At 40.8% G+C, this 21657-nt stretch overlaps 1 protein-coding gene across 6 annotated transcripts; it reads left to right on the top strand.

Annotated features, from left to right (window-relative positions):
* The first annotated feature begins 978 nt into the window (after positions 1–978).
* On the top strand, positions 979–21102 carry Ivns1abp (influenza virus NS1A binding protein). Of its 6 annotated transcripts, none has more exons than XM_021197317.2 (14): positions 979–1224; positions 6261–6487; positions 7977–8275; positions 8373–8448; positions 10561–10734; positions 11283–11408; positions 12762–12869; positions 16315–16444; positions 16654–16878; positions 17428–17549; positions 17641–17767; positions 17847–17978; positions 18162–18335; positions 19797–21102. In XM_021197317.2, the coding sequence occupies exons 3-14, from the start codon at positions 7995–7997 to the stop codon at positions 20048–20050; spliced, it is 1929 nt and encodes a 642-aa protein (XP_021052976.1). In that variant the 5' UTR covers positions 979–1224; positions 6261–6487; positions 7977–7994; the 3' UTR covers positions 20051–21102. The 6 variants fall into 6 exon arrangements, with proteins under 6 accessions (XP_021052976.1, XP_021052979.1, XP_021052977.1 ...); XM_021197318.2 differs by having other exon boundaries at positions 1015–1224; positions 11283–11288; XM_029538384.1 differs by having other exon boundaries at positions 1049–1224; positions 11810–12869.
* The last annotated feature ends 555 nt before the right edge of the window (positions 21103–21657 follow it).

Here is a 21657-nt window from a genome sequence, read left to right on the forward strand (position 1 = left end):
CGCTGTAAACCAGCGTAACCATCAATCTGGAAACCTTTACCTAGCTCGATTATGTGTAATACTTTATACACCTTTGGATATAATCTCACCAAATCCCCTCATCTTCCATCAAGGAAACTTTCCAGCATGTGCTTCAGAGTCATATGAAGAAGTGGAGCCAAGCTTAAATCACATTTGACCTAAACGACTGTCTGCCTCCTAGGGGCAAGGTGGGTGGATGTCTGTGCTTGGCTCCTGGGTTAAAAGGCCCCAGGGGGTAGAGATAGGGACTAACAATTCCCCAAGCTACTTTTTCTTTGTCCAAAGAAGGCGAGACGTCAGGAACTGTGATACCAGAGGGGGACAAAAAGTAGAAGTGAACACGTATTTTATGGCACACCGATAATATCTCTTTCACCTTTTTTTACACACTCACTGAACGCTCACCCAAAGCAGGCCACAAGAGGGGCTAGTTGTTCAGGCCCTCCTCTGACTTATCCCTTCTTCCTCCATTCTTCTCACCCCTCCACCTCCAAGGTAAGAGCCTGATGCCCAGTTACTGCCCGGAGGGTTCCCACAACAGGCAGTTCCAGTCTAGGCTGGTTGCCTAGAAGTCAGTGTGACGCTGAGCACTCTAATCGCCACGTCGGATCTCTGGAGAAGGTAGGGCAGGTGGAAGAGGCAGGAGGGAACCAGTTCCTGGACAGTGGAAAAAAGGGCGAAGCGAGGGTGTGAGGCTCGGGAGGGAGAGCGCGCGCGCGATAAGTAACAGGAGGAGCGGTCCCCGCCGCCCGGCTCTCCGGTATCACCTTGCGCTGACCTAGTTGAGCCGAGAAGGAAGGAGGGGGCGGCCGAGGAAAGGAGCTTATGGGGTGGGCGGGGCTCCGTCCGGGGGCGGAGCCTCAGAGCGGGATCTTCCCGGGAGCTCGCCTGTGATTCGCTCAGGCCTCCGAGCCGGAAGCGGCCGGGAGGCGTTGGCGGCAGCGCACGTGGTGACGTGCGAGGGAGTGCGGCGCGAGTGCGCGCGGCGGCGGCAGTGTGTTCGGGACGCGCGTGGAGGTCGGTCGGTCGCTCGGAGGTGCTGGGCGCGTTGTGGCGGCGAGCGAGTTCCTGCGAGCACCCCACTGGTCTTCCTCGGCCCGCAGCCTCCCCGCCCGGTCGCCCCGCGCCCCTTCCAGCGCCTTCCGCCTGCAGCCCGTCGAAGCTCTGGAAATGAATTTCGCCATCTCTTCAGAGATGACCCAGGTAACGCGCTGTCCGCGGGCGCCGCGGGAGGAAGAGGGCGGGGTGGGAAGATGGTGGTGGTGGTGGTGCGGAGCGTCCCGCTGTCCCGGGAGACACGGGCATCGCGGGGCCCCGCACTCGGCGCGGTTGCCCGCTGGCGGGGGACGAGCGCGGTGGTCCCGGACCTTCCTCCGCCGGGGCGGGGACCGTCAGGCTTCCGCGCTGGGTGACAGAGGTTCCCCGGGACCTGGCCCGGCGGAGGACTAGGAGGGATGACCCGCCGGATGAGAGCGGCGGCCACCGAGGACTGTAGACATCGTTTTCCGCTGTCAGGAGCGAGGTGCCGGCTGCGGTTCGGGGCTCTCCCGGCTAAGACTTCCCGCGGCCGGCGCGTGGGGACACAGAGCCGCCCTCAGAGCGCATTGGTTCCGGGGTTTAGGCGTGGGGTGCCACGGAGTCCCTGGTCGCCGTGGACCGCGGGGTCCTTTGTTCCAGCTCCACGTTGCCCGCTTTTCTTGCCAAGCGCGGGGAAAAGGAGGCGGGAGGAGCCAGGGAGCGGCTGCCCTGACGTGTCAGCTCTGAGTGACTGCGCCGCCGGCCAATCGCGGCCGGGGGTGTGCGGGTGCCTCGCTGTACCCGCCGAGAGCGCGCGCCCCAGGCCTTGCAGCGCGGGGTCCCCGGCGCGCCGGGACACAGGCTCCATGATCTCCGAAAGAAATAGGTGGAGAGCAGGCTTTTCGTCTCCGATCACCTTTTTTTTTTTTTTTTCTGTGAAGGACCTCGTTGATAAGACATCGGAGAATGTCAGTGGAGATTAACGTAAGGAAATCTGTATACACACACACTTGAGAAATATTTCCGCCTTTCCCTCAATAAGTTGCAGATAAATGATTTCGGAGAGCAGACATTTCGATCAAAAAGAAGTCGGACGGCCTAAAAGAGAACGTTTTGTTTAATGTCTGTCAGTAGTGGAGGTTAGAACACCCCCGATATCAAGTTCTTAGGGGTTTTGTTGTGTGGTCTCCTGTTTTGGCAATACACCAAAGCTCTGGAAGTAAGAGCACACAAGCCGCACGGACAAAATCACCATAGTCATATTTTCTTTAATTTTAACACCAGTGGTTGGATTTAGGAAAAAATTACTAAGGAAATAGTTTCAGATTGAATCCTGCTAAGTCTTTAATATCTTTAAAATGTTAAAGGACTTACTTGTAAGCCTGGATGTAAACATTGACTGGGTAGAAGATTGAAACCCATATGCTGTAATGCCACCTAGCAGGCACTATATCAAACCTGCACTTTGGTGGCTTCCTTGCAGGGAGGCCTGGGGTGACTTTTTTTTGATTTCCTAATTAGTGAAATCTCAAGTTAATTAATAGATTCTCATTTCTGTAGCCTTTGTCTTAATTTATAGTTGTCTTCTAACTTTGTCTTTTCCAGAGACAGCACTTCACACTTTATTTTAATTACTAGTGGGAGGTTGACCTTGTTTTTAAATGGTAGTATTTTGCATTTCTTGTTTTGATGTTTTAAGTGCCATATAAATTTTGTTTTTCAAATAAGTTTCTTTGAATGTCTTGGCCAGTGATATTAATGTGACTTACCCCAGAGGGTTTTTTGTTGTTGGTTTTTATGTTATTGTTGTTGTTGTTGTTCGTTTTTTTTGTTTGGGTTTTTGTTTGTTTGTTTTTTAGTTTTTTAGCTGTTTGATGGCATAGTCAGATGCTGCAGGTAGGAATTATCGAAGGTTGAGCATATTCCTACCTTCTGTTGGTGTTAAAAGTATTATTGGAGTGGTTTCTGGTTCAGTTACCACTGTGTTAATGTTTCTAGCCCTGTAACAGTATTCTTTACACTTCTGATGTCAGCCTGGATATCCAAAAGGTACCTCAGCATTAGAACATCCCAAACTTGGTTCATTTTTTTTTCTTTCCTATTCCAAAAGTGGTGTGTTAGCGGTGCACCCATGTTAAGATGCCTTCAGCCTTAGTTGAAGACCAAGCCATCATGGGTGTGTCTAATCTTCATTAAATGTCTGTGTCCATGTTTTTTCCAGGCATGCCCCCACCACACCTTCTCAGACACCCTTTCTTCAAACCTTCATCTGGTCTCCATACTTAGCATTGTTTAAACCTTAAAATAAGTTGGTAATTTCTGCTCCACTGTGTACCATGTGCATCCTGCAGTCTACCTTCTATTGAAACCAAAACAGCCAGTTTCTGGACTGCGTGCTGTCATGCCTTCCCTTCCTCTTTGCCTGAGCCGGTTTCTCTGCTTTATCTGCCTCTACAATGTCTAAGGCTGCAGAAACTGAGCTAACTTCCATTTTGTTCTAAGTTTTTTATTCCAGTCTGTGTCTGCCATGTTTAGAATCACAAGTGTTTGTGGCTCAGTGGTTAAGTGTTTGCTTGATACGCTTGAGACCCTGGGTTTAGTCCAGCATTGGGGAGGGAATTCTTAAATTACTTCATGATTGACTTCTTTGGAAAAAATTACCTTGAAACTTAAATATTTGCAGTTTACCTTAGCAATGTTTTGAAAATGTGATGTTTCCTTTTGCTTAGCAGAGGGTGGGAAACGACGTGCTGTTCTCACAGCCTGTAAGACCTGCTGGATTATATTTCACTTAGGCTAATCTTCTGGGCTATAGTAACTCTTGAATTCCAAATAGTAAAAGCAAGTCCCCTGTCTTCCATTTCTCATAAGGAACTGAAATGTCTTTAGCAGTATATATTCATTTTCACCCCAGTTTCAGCGTTAAAAATGGACTGGTTCAAACTGTATTTTAAATACAAAAAGTACATTTTATATTCTTATATGACTTAGGGATGTTTGAGCCTTGGTCTGGCTTTTTTTTTTTTTTTAGATTTATTTATTTATTATTAGTAAGTACACTGTAACTGTCTTCAGACACTCCAGAAGAGGGAGTCAGATCTTGTTATGGATGGTTATGAGCCACCATGTGGTTGCTGGGACTTGAACTCCGGACCTTCGGAAGAGCAATCGGGTGCTCTTACCCACTGAGCCATCTCACCAGCCCCCGGTCTGGCTTTTGAAAGATAAAATCTCTTCCCATTTTAAAATATCATTAGTTACTGTGCATGATTTTTATATATGAAATAAGAAACATGAAATTTGAGGACACTTTAAGTTTTTTAAAAAAATTTATGTAATGTGGATGTTTTGTCCAGAAGGTATCTGATATACCCAAACTTATCTTTTTTTTTTTTTTTGAATTTTTTTTGAAAAATTTTTATTAGATATTTTCTTTATTTACATTTCAAATGTTATTTCCTTTTCTGGTTTCCCCTCTGAAAACCTCCTATCCCATTTCCCCCTGCTTCTATGAGGGTGTTCACCCACCCACCCACCCATTCCTGCTTCCCTGTCCTGGCATTCCCCTACACTGGGGCATTGAGCCTTCCCAAACTTATCTTTTTGTTTTGTTTTGTTTTGTTTTTCGAGACAGGGTTTCTCTGTATAGCTCTGGCTGTCCTGGTACTCACTTGGTAGACCAGGCTGGCCTCGAACTCAGAAATCCGCCTGCCTCTGCCTCCCGAGTGCTGGAATTAAAGGCCTGCGCCACCAGGCCCGGCTCCCAAACTTATCTTAATGAAAATAAACATGAACTTTTAAAAACAAGTTTATATGAATTTAAAGGTCATTTGGACTTGGCTAGCTTTTTAGAGTTGTAACAATGGGTAGGTACCACTGATAAAGGTGAAATTCATATTAAAATCTTTTACTAGACAGTCTCATGTAACCTCAGTCATCCTTGAAACTTACTATGTAACTCAAGTGGGCTTTGAACTCTTATTAATCTTCCCATCTCACTCCTACGTGTTTGGGATATGACTTGTGTGCCCATTTCATATGTTAAGATTGTAGTAGGCAGAAAGTCAGATATTAAATAAAAAGACTTTATTTCTCAAGATTCAAAACAGTATTGTAGTGTACATATTATACAAGTGCATATGCCAGAATTACCCCAAACATTCTCTACAAAGTTTTTCTCTTAAAGACTATAGTAATTTTACCCCTACCCCAATAAATATAAGTTAGAACATCCAAGCTATCAAAATAATAAATATTTTACCTTCTAAAGGACCAGGTTCAATTTTTAGCATCATGTAGCTGATCACACTGTAACTCCAATTCCAGCATATTCATTGCCTCCTTTTGGCCTCTGAGGGCACTGCACACATGGTAAACAGACATGTACAGGCAAAACTCAAGTTTAAAATGTTTATAAATAAATCTCCAGTGTGTTCTCTGTATGTACATGGGATGGGATTACCTGTTTTCAGAGAACATTTGTTAAAACTAGTTTTGTAAGAAAAGATAGAAATTATAAAACAGAAGAAATCAACATCATAGCAGTGTAATAGAGTTGATATAGTTTTTGTTTTTAAGACAGTCATGCAACACAGGCTGTCCTTTAAAATGACCAAGGCAGAGGATTTGCCTGGAAGCTGAGCACAGAACAGCAATTCTGGACAATCGTGCATGACTTCAGAGAAGGTTCTGAGTATGGAACTTGGGGAACACTGCTTCCTAGCTTTGGGGAACTGGCAAAGGCTCCACAGCTAGAGGAGTTTACCTGTCAGGAGTTTGCTTAAGGATTTTCCAGCTAGAAAGGCAACATGAAACAAGGGCAGGGTTAAATGCCAAGCACACCTTGGGCAGTGGGGTATCTGGCTTATAGCATATATATGTCTGGAAGGAGTGCCCAAAGGTGCTTTCCTGGCTCCTAGAGCAGACATCCAGTGTTTGCATAGTAGCTGGAATCTAATAGTAAATACTTTTACAGTTAATATTTATATTTGTCCTTTACTTCTCAGGCTAGCATATCCTTCTTTACTAATAAGAAAGGATTTTTTTTTAAAGAAATCACTGAGTACTTGCATGTTAAATAAAAAGTTAATTGTTTGTTTTTTAATGTGAATATTTTTTGCCTTTTACCTCAAAGAATAACTTATTTTATATGACCTATTCAACCTACATGAATGGTAGACTGATTCTTCCGAATATCTAACTTAGATATGCTATTTTTACAGATTATGATGCATGATTATCACAGAAGAAATTCATGTCTATAGCTTTTAAGGACTTGATTACATCATTTTCAAGCCTGCTAGTTTTGGAACCACCATTAAAGCCTAAGACATCCCTTCACTCAGCCACCTTTCTTCACACTGTAACGAAGTGCTTTGTTTCAACACTCCTTTCTTTATCTTTGGATCATTTGCGTTCTCAGTGACACATTTCTCTTCAGTAATTGTTGGTAAGTGAATATTCTGCATATTTATCAGTACCTGTTTGGGGTGTGAGCTGGCTCAGTGAGAAAAGGCACTTTTCTGCACAAGCCTGGCAACGCACATTTGAACCTTGGGAACACTGGTACTAAGGTAGAAGAAAGAAACAAAATTGCCTCTGACTTCCAAACACACTAGGGCTAGGGCATGCTTCCCCCACCTAATAATAAATACCTTTTTTTAAAGACACAGGTTTTCTGAAAACTGTACTGAGTATAGACTCTATCTCAGAGATCCCTAACCATTTGGATATAAAAACATTTTTAACTGTGTGTGTGGGGGGGGAATCTGTCCTTTTACCATGTGGGTCCTTGGGTCTTGAACTTAAATCCTCAGTCAAGGTGGTAAGCACACGACCTGTTTAGTGCCCATCTTGCAGGCACCTAAAAAGCATCTTTATCATTTTTTAAATTTTTTAATTAAAATTTGATTTTTTTTTTTATTTTCTCCCTTAGTATTCCCTTTTGTGTATTCTGACTTTTAAGTTACTTTAAACTGGGTATTATACTTCTACTCTTATGCATTTAGTATAGTTACTGGTTTATAAGTTAAGTTAAAAACTTGTTTTGAGAACAATAGGCTGGGAATGTAGCTCAGTGGTTGTGTTTACCTAGCATATTTGAGGCCCTTGGTTCTGTTCTCAGTGTTGTATATAGGAAATGGTGTCTTTACAAAGAATTTTAGTTTCCCAGGGCTGGGAGTACGCGCCTCTGATAAGGAAGGGGGATTGAGTTCAGGGCCAGTCTCAACTGGATTCTGAATTGAAAGCCAGACTGGGCTATATGAGCTGTGTCAAATGAACATTGGTTTATTTTTGAGAGTAACAAATGGACAGCAGCCAAATCCCTAAGCCTCTCTTAAGCCTCTTGCTGTATAGGTTTGGAAAGGGAAATATTTCATTTTCCTCCCTTCAGGAGGAATGTGTGTTTGACATGGAGACCAGGTTTAGGTTGTTGAGATACTCACTACTGGATGATGAGTTACAAAGCCATAGGATCAAAGTCAGGATGAGAACATCAGAATCCTGAACCAGTGTTGTTTGAACTAGGATTTTGTGCAATAAATGTTTTGATATTTTGGTAGCATAGAATTTGGGTATAAAGATAAGGTTTTATGTTTGAAAAATACATAACATTCTTTTTTGAAACAATGGTTTACTGTATATATACCATGATTGTCCTTAACTTTACTGTCTTGTGTATAGACCAGGCTGGCCTCAAACTCTGGAATCTACCTGCCTCTTTCCCAAGTGCTGAGATTAAAGGTGCGACTCAGGATACTCTGCTTGAAAAATTTACAGCCGGGCGTGGTGGTGCACACCTTTAATCCCAGCACTGCGGATTTCTGAGTTCGAGGACAGCCAAGGCTACACAGAGAAACCCTGTCTTGAAAAACCAAAAAAGAAAGAAAAAAAAGAAAAGAACAATTTACATGTAAAATAACTTTTTTTCTGTTTAGCCAAATTTATAAGGAAAAATGATTCCCAATGGATATTTGATGTTTGAAGATGAAAATTTTATTGAATCATCTGTTGCCAAATTAAATGCCTTGAGGAAAAGTGGGCAGTTCTGTGATGTTCGACTCCAGGTCTGTGGCCATGAGATGCTAGCACACAGGGCAGTCCTGGCTTGCTGTAGCCCCTATCTTTTTGAAATCTTCAATAGTGACAGTGACCCTCATGGAGTTTCTCATGTAAAGTTGGATGATCTCAATCCAGAAGCTGTTGAAGTCTTGCTGAATTACGCATACACTGCTCAGTGAGTACCTTCAAATGAACCAGAAAATCAAATACCGAGTGTCTGGATGTGAAAAGCCTGGTCATAACTAACCCCTCCCCCCCTTTTTTTTAAATAGGTTGAAAGCTGATAAGGAATTAGTAAAAGATGTTTATTCTGCAGCCAAGAAGCTGAAGATGGACCGAGTCAAGCAGGTAGTGTATTACACATTGTGACAGTATTATACTAGCAGGGTGTTCTGAGGGGTTAGGATGTAGAAATTATCACAAAACATCCAATTAGGCCCAAGATTTAGAGATTCTGTCCCGTCCCATCTCGGCTGAGCAAGTTGTTTTGACCCTTTGGTAACGGGGAAGGAAAACTTGTCCTCTTGACTGACAGTCTCTCTCAGTGAAGTTTCCATTCAATATTTTTGTATTTAAGCTGCTTATATATTTTTCTATGATGATCATGATGATGACAGGATGGTATTGGGAAATCAAGTTACATAAAATGCTACATCTCTTTGATGGGTATACTTATTTTTGATAGTATGTTAAATAGCATTACTTACATTGTAAGATCACAAGATCACTACACAGAACTGTAGCTTGGCCTTGACATGAACCTTTCTGGCTTGAGCATAGACTGAGATCAGTTTCAAGATTGTGTGTTTTCCCTAGAGTAAATGGAAAAGAATCTATAAGGAATTAGAGTGGTATATTGACAGTGTCTGATACAACAGATTCATGTATGTGTATGTTCTACACATAAGGGAAAGTACCTGCAGAGACCAGAAGGCGGCAGTGAGTCCCCAGGAGCTAGAGTTACCAGTGGTTTTGAGCTATGTACCTGATGTGGGCCAAACTCAGGTCCTCTGCAAGAACAATTAGCAACAAGTACTCTTGCCCACTGAGCCATTTCTCTAACACCCCTTGTCATAGGATTTTTAATCAGAAAAAGTGGCTTTGAATAAGGGCCAGCAAGCTAAATGTTCTTAAAAGGGTCAGGCTTTTTTAAAATAAAATTTTATAAAGAACAGTTATATATATATATATCTATATATCTATCTATCTATCTATATAGATTATCTAGATATATATATATCTAGATTATATATATCTATATATAATCTGTGCTTTATAGTTACAGTAACAAAATGTAAACCAGTAGTTCTCAACCTTCCTAACACTGCGACTCTACTATAGTTTCTCATGTTGTGGTGCCTTCCAACCATAAAATTATTTTTGTTCCCATTTCATATCTGTAATTTGCTGTTGTTATGAATTATAATATAAATATCTATTTCCAGTGGTCTTTAGGTGACCACAATGAAAAGATCATTTGACCTTCAGAGGGTTGCCACCCTGGTTGAGAACTGCTGAGTTAAACAGTTATGACAAACAAAATGACCCACAGACCTAAAGTACTTGTTGCTTTTGTAGAAAACCCAAGCTCAATTCTAAGCACCCATAGATGTCACTCAACCATCTGTAACTGGTTCTAGAGTGTCTAATGCCCTCTCCTGGCCTCTGCAAACACTACATGTATATGGTGTATTGCATAGACATACATGCAGTCAAACACCCATACAAAATGAAAGTAAATGAATCTTTCAAAAGGAATCCTGTGATTAGGCCAGCAGGATGGCTCAGCAGGTGGCGCTGCTTGCTGTGTCAGTCATGGTGACCTGATTTCTAACCCATGCAACGGGTGGAAGAGGTAAACCTGCTCCACATGGTTGTCTTGTGATATCCATGCATAAAGCACATAGGCACACATACACACACTGAATTTTAGCAGAGGTCCTGTGCGCATATAGTTTCGCATTCCAGCTTCTTCCTAATACAGATACTATTTATCCAAATTTATTTCCTAAGTCTACATTCCATGTGTGCTTTGTACTCAGCTTTTCTATTGCAAAGCCCCATTTATCCCTAGCCTTTCAGAAAGCCTTACCTGACTGCTCCTGTTGACCTAGACCCTGCACTACATTTCCATTTGTCACTTTGGCTCTAAACGGTTTAACTTTGTATGCCACATCTTTGCTGTTTCTCATTTGCTTTTTGTTTGGTTTTATTTTGAGACATCTTGTTATGTAGCCCAGGCTGGGTTTGAATTTAGATTTCTCTGGTCTCAGCCTCCCAAGTGCCCCAGATTCTAGGCATCTGTGCACTACCATGCCCAGCTGATGTCACCATTTGTCCATGTGCTGTCCCATTGTGTAGTCTGATTTGATTTCTGGCTCATTTCTGTATTCCACAGGAAATAGACATTAAATATTCGGTAAACTATGCAAATGTTGTCATGTCTATTTCTTTTCTAAGGTCTGCGGAGATTATTTACTATCTAGAATGGATGTTACTAGCTGCATCTCTTACCGAAATTTTGCAAGTTGTATGGGAGACTCCCGCTTGTTGAATAAAGTTGACGCTTATATTCAGGAGCATTTGTTACAAATTTCAGAAGAAGAGGAATTTCTTAAGCTTCCGAGACTAAAGGTAAGGAGTAGGCCACATAGGTCATACAGGTCGCGTAATGTTCTGTGGTTGCAGGCACAGTCTATCAGGTGAATAAGGGTTACAGTAATGCTCATACATTGAAGTCGTTGTTACTCTTATATAATGGGTTTCTGCTTCCCTGTTTATTTACTTTAGGGTTACTGATTTCCTTGCAAATTGAGAAAATTGATGGAATACAACTTTTTAATACAATATTTTTGAGAAATTTTAAAAAGTGTACAATATTTTACCATATTCACTTCCAGATCCATACTCAACTTCACGTCCTCTCAAACCTTTTTTGGCTTTATGTGCTGCTTGTTACTGATGGATATGGAACAATCCACTAAACTGTAGTGGCCTACCAGGAACCCACACCTTTAAAGAAAAACTGTCAACTCTCTATAGCACCTCAGCTAGTGGTGGGGCTCATGAACCTCCTTCCCCAATAAAACTTTTATTATGAAACTGAGCATTTAGCTGAGAACTAGAATTTCCAAGCTGATGTGGATATCACTGATATTTGTTTTATTTATATATAATTCTAGTTGGAGGTAATGCTTGAAGATAATGTGTGCTTGCCCAGCAATGGCAAGTTGTATACAAAGGTAATCAACTGGGTGCAGCGTAGCATCTGGGAGAATGGAGACAGCCTGGAGGAGCTCATGGAAGAGGTTAGTTTTAAAGTAAATGGGATCCAACAGTTCTTACAAATTATTTTTGCTATAACATGAAGGATTCCCTTTCACTTTTATTTTATAACCATGACCCTAAAGAATTTAAATTTTGCTATAGGTACCCCTAAGCTGAGAAACAGGGGGGGTGTCCAGGTGAGCTGAATGAACCGTTCAGTTTGGTCTTCTGCTTTTCTTTTTTTTTTTTTTTTTCTTTTTTTCTTTGCTTATTATGTGCTGTTAACTTTCTTTAAAGTAGCATGTAACTTGCTTTAGAAATGGGAGGTGGTACTGACATTTTCTGTAGATTCTTAATTTTTCTTCACAGGTTTTGCTTTAAGTTTGACAAGTAGGTAAAGCTTCTAATGGTTGTTCCTCCCCGTTGGTTTATCTCCCCATAGGTTTATTAACAAAACTAGGATCCCCAAGACTGAAGAACTGAGAAGAAACCTCGAGTGTATTGACACGTAAAGAAGCAGCAGTCCTGCCCCAGTTCTCCTAAGAAAAGTCCGCTGTGGGCAGAGAGCGATGATGATTTAATGGTGTTTACTCCTTTACAGGGTTCTTAGCTCTAAAGCTTTGTCTTTTCAATGGTGTTGTTCTTACATATAGTCAGACTTGGGGATATTTTTTAAAAATACACAGAAAAACAAAATTTGATGGAAAAGTTGGGACTGGTCCATGCGTTGATTGGAGCAGTGGAGCAATTGAGTGTATCATTCCACAGAACCCTCCATGCTCACTAAAGCTAGCCTGCTCAGGCCTTAATCACTGCCGTTACTGCCTTCTATACAGGCTAGCAGATGCTCTTTCAATTCTGTCACTTCTCATGTGGGAATCAGATGCAGTAGTCATGTATTTGCATCTGTGCAGGAAGATTGCAGCTTGCTTGAATTTTTGAATTTGTTTTATATGTTTTCTTGATATTAACCTACAGGGGAGAAGTATGTTTATTCAAACAAACAGTACCATTAATCTTCAAAGGTGTAAACCAATCAGTGTTTTATTGTAAATATGTATATTTAAGGAACTATGTGTTGTACTATACCTTTTTTTCTTAATGTCACAAAATAGAAGCAATGGAAACAAGGAAGATTTCTTTCAAGCCAATCAAGCCAAGGACTCTTCAGCCAGTGTTAGAAGATTTTGTATTTGATCTTGATTTTTGTTTTGTTTTGCTTTCGCTTTTTACATTTTTACTACTATGACATGTTTTTCTTTGCATCGGGATCCTGCCAGAGTAAGATGTCAAGACGCACACTGGAGGTTACCTTGAGGCGGTTGTGTAATCTTCGTACTAGCGAGTAGCCATGGTGACAGTAGCCACATGGGTGTTCTGTTGCTGTTTTGCAGGTTCAAACCTTGTACTACTCAGCTGATCACAAGCTGCTTGATGGGAACCCACTAGATGGACAGGCTGAGGTGTTTGGCAGTGAGGATGACCACATTCAGTTTGTGCAGGTACACATTGCACAGTCTGAGGTAACCTCAGGTTAAAATTTAACTGGAGAATTTATAGCATTCTTAAATTTTCCTTTAACAAAGGAAAGTGGACGAATTCCATTGTTATAACTGGACAGAGACTTTTTGGGGAGAAAAGAGGCATATTTTACAGCTTCCAGCATTTTTGCTACACTAGTAGAAGCTAACTCAGCTAATTAGACAAACTCCATTTACACCTTTTCTCTCAATATGGTTCACAACTAGTAATAAGAATAGTAAAATAAAGCAATATATTAGGTTTTTGTTAATTTGGTTAGATTTTTTTTAAAGGTTATTTGTAACATGCATGATCAATAGGATCAGTTTTAAAAAGATATAGTTGATTTAAATTGCTGATGGCTGTGAAAGAAATTTTGGCTATTTAGTTACTGAACACTCATGAAATAGAAACTATATCATGATTTATAATAAGTTTACATAATGTTGAACTCAGAAATGGTTGATCATGTGTTACAGTGTGATCTGGATATTTCTCCAGCAAAATGTATTAAAGCAGTAGAGTTTCCTTGTGCTGACTGAGTTACCTCTGTAGCCTTTTATTAAACACACACTTAAATTCATACACGTTTTTAACAGTAGAGAACAAACATCTGAGGTATATGAACAATTTTAACTTATGGACACTGACAGTATACAGAAAAGAAACATTGTTTTGTGTGTTAATATTAAACCAATGTTCTGCATGTGTTTCTTGCCCTCCAACAACACTGAGCAACACCATAGCAGCCCCACAAATCGTACATGCCACATTGAGCCAGTCACTAAACCATGCTCTTAAGAAGAAAAGCGCCCCGGAGCCTTTCTCTTCCATCACCGCGCTACACCTTCCAAAAACTGATTGTCCTAACTTGATACAAACATATTTTGCCTGCTTGGAATCTTTATAAAATAGTCATGTAATATGCATTCTTATATGGCCTTTAACTCAGCATTGTAAAGAAATATGCTAGAGAGTAATCCCAAATCATGGAGTGTTTCCTTTCAAAGTTGGCTCAGTGATAGTGTACTGACTATGTGATAATGTTATCCAGATGGTAGATGTCTGTGGTATCCCATGGCAATAATAGTACTTCTAAAAAATGCTGGCCAAAAGCCATGTTTGTATTTCTACTTGGAGCATCCGGGTTGTTTTATCTTTAATTATAAATATTGTAAGTTAAAGTAGCCTTTCTAATGGCAAAAGATTAAACGCCAGGCAGTGGTGGGCTGTGATGCTTGGCGTGAGGACACAGCCTGTGTGGCTTCTATTACAGGACCCTACCTACCAAGGTAGTAAACAGTACTGTCTGAGAAGAGGCTTGTACCATCAGAGGGCCTGAGGGGGCCTGTGGGATGAGACATGAGGTGGAAGGCTTGGGATTTAGCGGATCAGTCTTAGATGAGCAGAAGATTATTCATGCAAGGGTGCTGCTCTGTGGTTGGCAAGTCTAATCTGGAAAAGGAAACATGTACAACTGATGCTTTTTCCTATGGGTGGCAAGAAATTTATTTTAATTTTGTGTGGTCTGGGGATGAAACCTGGGGCCTGTGCATATGACAGGCAAGTGCTCTACCTGAGTACAGCAAGGAGAATTTAGGTAAAAATACTGAGTGGAAAGAATATGCAATTTTAAAAAGTTCATAGTGAAACACTTTGAGTTTAGAGAGATGTCGCTAGTTATATTTCTAGCTGGCATTCCTTAGTCCTAGGAAACGACTAATTGTTAGGTGGGTGTCTGGGCTGGCTGTGTGACGATTTCAACAGAGTTGCAGTTTTTAACTTGACAAGGTTGGCTTGGACTTCCCTTTTTTTTTTTAATGGTCAGACACAGGGTAAATCAAAGCTTGTGAGAGTAGTTTGTATACTATTTCAGGTCATAATTTCAAGTTTTCAAGAATGATGAAAAGCTTAGTAATCTAAGGATATGGAGAAGGACCAATTCCACTCATCTATGCCTAAACATAGCTCTCCAAAGGTTGAGGGTATGTCTTAATAGTGCTTTAGGACAGTTTGCGAATGAGAAGATCATGGGAGTGTGTGAGACGCTGACCTTTCTTTCTGTCTTGCTAAAAGGTTGTGAATAGAGACCATGGAGGTGAAAAGCTGTGGGGTCACACCCTAGATTTCAGGGATGAGAGAAGTAGGCAGAGAGGTAGCCTGGGGAGGAGGAATGCCATTGGAAACAATTCTGACTGGAAAAGCTGCCTCAGAAGAAAGTGTGGACACCAAATCAGTGAGCTCTTCTGGAAGGCGATCTAAAGAGAGGGGTGATTGTGTTTGCATAGGCGGTCTCCAGGGTTGTGTCTCAGGTGTGCTGGTTAATGCCAGTAGTCTTTAGTGCTGTAGTGTCGGTCCCATTCATGGTCACTCTCTCACTTACAATCCATATGTTAGAGTGGTCTTACTGCTGTGAGGCCTCTTTAGTATAAGAATCCTTTAGTTCTTTTGTGACACTTGGGACTCCTTTCCACAGATTGAGGTGGAGATTTAAATGTATCTTGTAATCCTTAAAAAGCAGGATTTTTTTTTTTTTAACTGTTTCTTTGTTGCTTTTTGTTTCCACTAGCAATATAAGTTTTTATTAGAAACTACTTGTTTATGCAGTCTGTCCCTGGGGACCAGGTTAATTGGGTGAGCTGAGTCTGTAGGTACTGAAGTACGGTACCTGTTCTTTTCATAGTAGACATTTTAAGGCTCGGTATCAGGCTGTGACTACAGGTGTTTATCACCATCAGATCTGGCACATGAAATTCTGTATGATTCTTTCTCCTGGAAGTGGCAGGGCCCAAGGGAGTGGAAAGCAACCTGCAAAAGATGCTCAGAAAAGCATACTAATTCTCGAAGAACCCTTCATTACCATTCCTGTATTACAATTTTGTGAGTGGTTCTTTTAGTATTACTTCATTTCTGATTACTCTGTGTGTACTTAGCTTTTTCAGTATCAGTAATAAGTAGCCCTAAATAAAATGTACATGCCTCTGATTGATACTTCCTGTAAATTGTGGCGGACCCTGTGTGTGCTCACTCATTGTGTGAAGGATGTAGACAGGTAGACAGGTTGGTTAGGTTGACAGTTCCTCATATAGAACAGATGAGATGTGTTGTTTTCTCCTTCCTGGTCCTATATTGAGATAGCATTCTGGTGTTTGACCTGTGGTGTGTTTTTTGAATTGTTCAAATTGATCTTTTTCTGAGCAGCCAGTTGTGTAGATGTAGCTGTTTCGTTTTTAAGTGATGGTGTAAGTGTGGCAGGAGCCTGTCAGCTGGAAAATGTTGGTTTGTATTGTTTAGCGTGTTCTGAGTGTGCATGTAGGTGGAAGGTGCTCAGTGTGTGGGCAGTGTTGCACAGTAGTAACTCAGGAACAAAGGTGCAGCAGGAATACTCTCTGGCTAGGTTTCTGTAGCTGCCTTTTGATTTTGCAGAAAAAGCCACCCCGTGAGAATGGCCATAAGCAGATAAGTGGCAGTTCCACTGGATGTCTCTCTTCTCCAAATGCTTCAATGCAAAGCCCTAAGCATGAGTGGAAAATCGTTGCTTCAGAAAAGACTTCAAGTAAGTTTGTCTTCAGTTTATCTATTTGTAAGGATAGTGGTCAGTTTAATACTTTGAGACTGAATAAGGAAAAACTCAGAGCAATGGCATACGGAAAACCATAGCAGAAGTTCCATTCTGGAGACTGGAATACAATTTAGAATTCTCTAACCACCCCAAGTATTAATATTAATAGTTCCATGGTAAACACAGAGCTCTTGTGTTCACAGATAACACTTACTTGTGCCTGGCTGTGCTGGACGGTACATTCTGTGTCATTTTCCTTCATGGGCGGAACAGTCCACAGAGCTCACCAACAAGTACTCCAAAACTGAGCAAGAGTTTAAGCTTTGAGATGCAACCAGATGAGCTCCTAGAAAAGCCCATGTCTCCCATGCAGTATGCACGGTCTGGACTAGGGACAGCAGAGATGAATGGCAAACTCATAGCTGCAGGTAAGAGCAGAATGCTGGGTGTGACAGACAGGCCTGTAGATGGACATTTATATTGATTGACTTGCAGTGAGAGGACTCAACGTGCTACATTTCAAGACAGAAATAACATTGATATTGAATATCCCTAAATTTGGTTAGAAGTCATTGTTTTAATTTAAAAGGGTGTGGTTTGCTAGACCATGAACCCAGGGCCTTGGGGCTTGCTAGACCAAGTGCTGTAGTACACCCATATGTTAGACTACAGAGTAGATAAACTTGTTAGTTCTCAAGCCAGAATAAGCAGTTTGCTCATACAGATAATGAATGCTACTCCTTGACATTAGGAACGTTCAGTTAAATACCTTTCTCATTAGGTACATAACCTAAAGACATCCTGGCTGGACCCTGGTGACCAGCCACATAGTTTTTAATCTTAGCACTTGAGTGGTGTAATAAGAGGCTCAAACTGTAAGACAGCCTAGGAGATATAGTAAGATGCCCACTGCCACTAGGGGGGAATCCAGCCATTCTGATTATGTTTCACATTTTAAACAAACATTCTTTTACCAGGTGGTTATAACAGAGAGGAATGTCTTCGAACAGTTGAATGCTATGATCCACATACAGATCATTGGTCCTTCCTTGCTCCCATGAGAACACCAAGAGCCCGCTTTCAAATGGCTGTGCTGATGGTAAGTATGGTATGCTGCAGAACAATCCTTTAGCTTTGTGTTTTTTCTTAGGACTAACCAGGGGAAATTATTACTATCACTTTTAATACAGGGACAGCTCTATGTGGTGGGTGGATCAAATGGACACTCAGATGACCTGAGTTGTGGAGAAATGTATGATCCAAGCATTGATGACTGGACCCCTGTTCCAGAGTTGAGAACTAACCGTTGTAATGCAGGTAATACTACTCTTTTAACTAACACAGCCAGTGTTTACTCATGATGATAGAGTTATTGACATGTTTTACACCTTCCCAGGAGTGTGTGCTCTGAATGGGAAATTGTACATTGTTGGTGGCTCTGATCCATATGGTCAAAAAGGTCTGAAAAATTGTGATGTATTTGATCCTGTAACGAAGTCGTGGACAAGCTGTGCTCCTCTTAACATTCGTAAGTTGGTCTGTTTTTGTTTTGTTTTAAGGGGGATAAGGTTTGCCTGGACTTTCCGTTCAGCCCAAACAGTCTGGCCTTGAACTTGTAGTTCTTTAAAGACCTGTGAATTCATAGGTTGTAGTACACATTTAGAGTTTTGATAGCTTTAATAATAATCCTGATTCGCCTTAATTTTTATAGGTCGACACCAGTCTGCAGTTTGTGAACTTGGTGGTTATTTGTATATAATTGGAGGTGCAGAATCTTGGAATTGTCTGAACACAGTAGAACGGTACAATCCTGAAAATAATACCTGGACTTTAATTGCACCCATGAATGTGGCTAGGCGAGGAGCTGGAGTTGCTGTGCTTGATGGTGAGTATCCAGGTTTAGAGAGCTAAATAGTACAGAATGGTAAGAGCTCCAAAATGCCAAGAAGGGTCACTACATACTCGTAAGTAGATTGAAGGGACTGGTGAAATGGCCCAGCAGGTAGAATGCCTGCCTTTGTGGCAAAAACACAGTGTTGGATCCCCAGACCTCATGTAAAGGTGGGAGGAGGGAACTGACCCACGTAGTTGACCTCTGACCTTTGTGCTGCAGCGTGTGTAAGCCTACAGCCATGTCATACATAAGATAATTAGGAAACATTTTTTTAAAAATTCAGATTATTTTGTCTCTTGTGACACAAAGGGATTTTCCCCTCTAAGTGTCTGTTAATAACCTAAATATATTCTTTCACCCATCTCTTGGTAAGTGTTCTTAACCAAGTTCCAAATTTCCCTCTGAGCTGTATCCATAATTCAGTCTTAGATTTTGAATTGACCTTATTTTAGGATAGTAACTTTAAGAATTTTATTTCAAAGCATAATCTCTCAATTTTCTTTTGTAGACAGTGTCCTTTCACATAGTCTTTATTGATTGCTTTATTGTCTTTAGAATTAGTTAACATCATTTGGATCAAAGCTGAATCTTAGCAAGACTTTGTGGCTCAGCTAGTGAGCATGTAAGTGCGGAAAATAGAGACAGCCTCCTGACCCAGAACCCAGACCCTTGTGAGCCCTAGCAGTGTAGTTACAGCTGTATTCATGCAAGTGGGATAAGTGATAATCAGAAGAGAAAATAATGAAGCTGAAAATTAGTGATTTTTTTCCCCCCATAGTTTATTGCTTACATTTTTGTTCTATTGAATATCTAATTTGCAAAAATATCATATGTAGATGAAAGGTCTAGAAGTTCAGTCATTATCTGTTTCCTGTATCTTTTGTGGTGCCACTTTGAACCAAGGCCTCACTTTTACTGTATAGGTGTTCTACCATTGACCTACATATAGGAGGGACATAGCCCTAGTCCCTCCTATAACTTCTTTGAATATATAGAACTCTGATAGTTTGTCACTTAACATATTTAGGCAAGTTTCTACCTTCTTTGCGTCTCTTAATTGTTCATCTGTGAAATGACAGTAGTAATTATTATGGAATTGTGGGAGATGTATTTAACATGGTGCAGTTTCTGACCCCTGTAGGAATAGAGTCTTCTCCAGTTTACTCATCTCCGTGGTTTTCAGTATCCTTGCCACAATCTTTACACAGACCTTTTCTTTCTTTCTTTTTTTTTTTAAGATAAGATTTCATTATGTAGCCCAGACTGATCTCATACTAATAATCCTTAGTCATGGCTTCCTGAGTGGTGACATTACAAGTGTGTGTTGATATGCCTTGCCTTAACAAAATGGACAAGCATTTCCAGTTAAAACTCACTCAGTTTTAGAGGCTTTTTTTTTTTTTAATTTGTTTTCTGAGCCTTTTTAGACTAACTGTCCTGTTTCTCTTTTAGGAAAACTGTTTGTAGGTGGTGGCTTTGATGGTTCTCACGCCATCAGTTGTGTGGAGATGTATGATCCAACTAGAAATGAATGGAAGATGATGGGAAATATGACTTCACCAAGGAGCAATGCTGGGATCACAACTGTAGGGAATACCATTTATGCAGTGGGAGGATTCGATGGCAATGAATTTCTGAATACTGTGGAAGTCTACAACCTTGAGTCAAATGAGTGGAGCCCTTACACAAAGATTTTCCAGTTTTAACAAATTTAAGAACCCCAAACTAACAGGCTTAGTGATGTAATTGTGTTTAGTAGAGGTACACTTGTGAATAAGGAGGGTGGGTGGGGTAGATGTTGCTAACTGCAACACAAAGCTTTTGCATATTGCATATTATTAAACATGCTGTACATACTTTTTGTGTTTGGAACGGAATGCAAAGATGAAGGTCTGTTTCTGTATTCTTAAGACATCTTTGGTTATTTTACTTTTGGAAGGTTGATACTGTAAAAGAATAAACCACAAATTGATTGGGAACATCATTTCAAGAAGTCCCTGCTCCTCCACATTTGTTTTGCCGATTTGCACATTAAATGACTCTTCCCTCANTTCTGTCTTAAGAGGCAAGAGGGGTAGGGTTTACACGTAGNCAGTTGGGTTTTTTAAGGGNCCCTTTTCAATAACTGGAACACTCTATAACAAGATACTTATTTAAATAGATAACAATGACTATTTTTGTTTTTATTAAAAGAAAGTTGACATGCCTACCAATATTTAGTCTTTTATGATTACATTTTTATAACTTTTTATATTCTCAGCAGAGTGCTTTATCTGTTGAAGTAAAATGTGGCAATTGACATTATCAAAGCAGAGTGGCAGAGGAAAGGATGCAGAGTGGCTGTTCCTTTTAAATGCTCAGAACGCAGACTTCAGCATTTGCCGCAGCTGTACCTTTTTCCTTTCCTGAGAGTGCAGTATCTATGTTATTTGGATGGAGTTGCTGAATAGTAACAGTAATAATTCAAACCCGGGTTTGATGAGTTACTTGACTGAAGCATTTAAACTGTCTTTATTTATCATTAACCAAACAGATGTAAGTGGAAGCCTTTGATTGAAAACAATTAAACTGTATTGGGTTTGTGAATGCACCCCTTTTCAGAAGTGTTTTGTTCAGCTTTTTTACTCACCTGGATTAATACTGGTTGGGGTGATTCGGTGTCTGTGTAGTGCTGCACCTAATTTATGGTGCCCAAATGAGCAAATCTAATGCTTGCTGCAGATACAAACACATTAAAGGTACTTTGCAGTAAATCCTTGCACTGTGGGATTTAATGTTCAAATGTTTGTCACTCACTTCATTACTTATAACATGGGGTTTTTTGTTTTTTCCCTGTAAGGATGAGTTTACAGTATTAGTAGAAAATACTCATATCTGAAGTAAGGGATGGTGTGAGGTTTGTGTTTTACATAAACTAAATTGGCCAGCTGGCATAAGATGACCATAAGTGGCTGACTTGGGATGTGAATGTATTTTCTTCAGATGTTAGATTGGTCCTTTTGCCACCTCATTTCACTGGTGTACAACCACCAAGAAAGAAAATCAGTTCACCTGCTGTAGCGTTAGCTTTTCCTGATTTGGTTTTGGATTAACTAGTTTGGCCTAATGACTGTTCCTAATACAATCTGTAATCTGTTCAGCCATGAAATAGTTTGACTCCAGGATCTTAAATCACTTTTCACTGCATGAAGTCACATGCTTCATTCAAATGCTTGATATGAAAGTTTGCCTGAATTCACTTTTGGTGACAAAATAGGAATATAAATAATGTCATTGTTCATTATGTGTGGGATACAAAGGAACAACTGCCATC

Source organism: Mus pahari, chromosome 5 (assembly GCF_900095145.1).
Source record: "Mus pahari chromosome 5, PAHARI_EIJ_v1.1, whole genome shotgun sequence".
NCBI lineage: Eukaryota > Metazoa > Chordata > Mammalia > Rodentia > Muridae > Mus > Mus pahari.

What these genes read in the sequence shown, in the direction of transcription:
- Ivns1abp (XM_021197317.2), top strand. Translation starts at nt 7,995, where the DNA reads ATGATTCCCAATGGATATTTGATGTTTGAAGATGAAAATTTTATTGAA. An exon ending in TGCTTCAGAAAAGACTTCAA is followed by an intron (nt 16,445 to 16,653) that starts GTAAGTTTGTCT and finishes TTGTGTTCACAG; the next exon opens with ATAACACTTACTTGTGCCTG. An exon ending in TTCAAATGGCTGTGCTGATG is followed by an intron (nt 17,550 to 17,640) that starts GTAAGTATGGTA and finishes CTTTTAATACAG; the next exon opens with GGACAGCTCTATGTGGTGGG.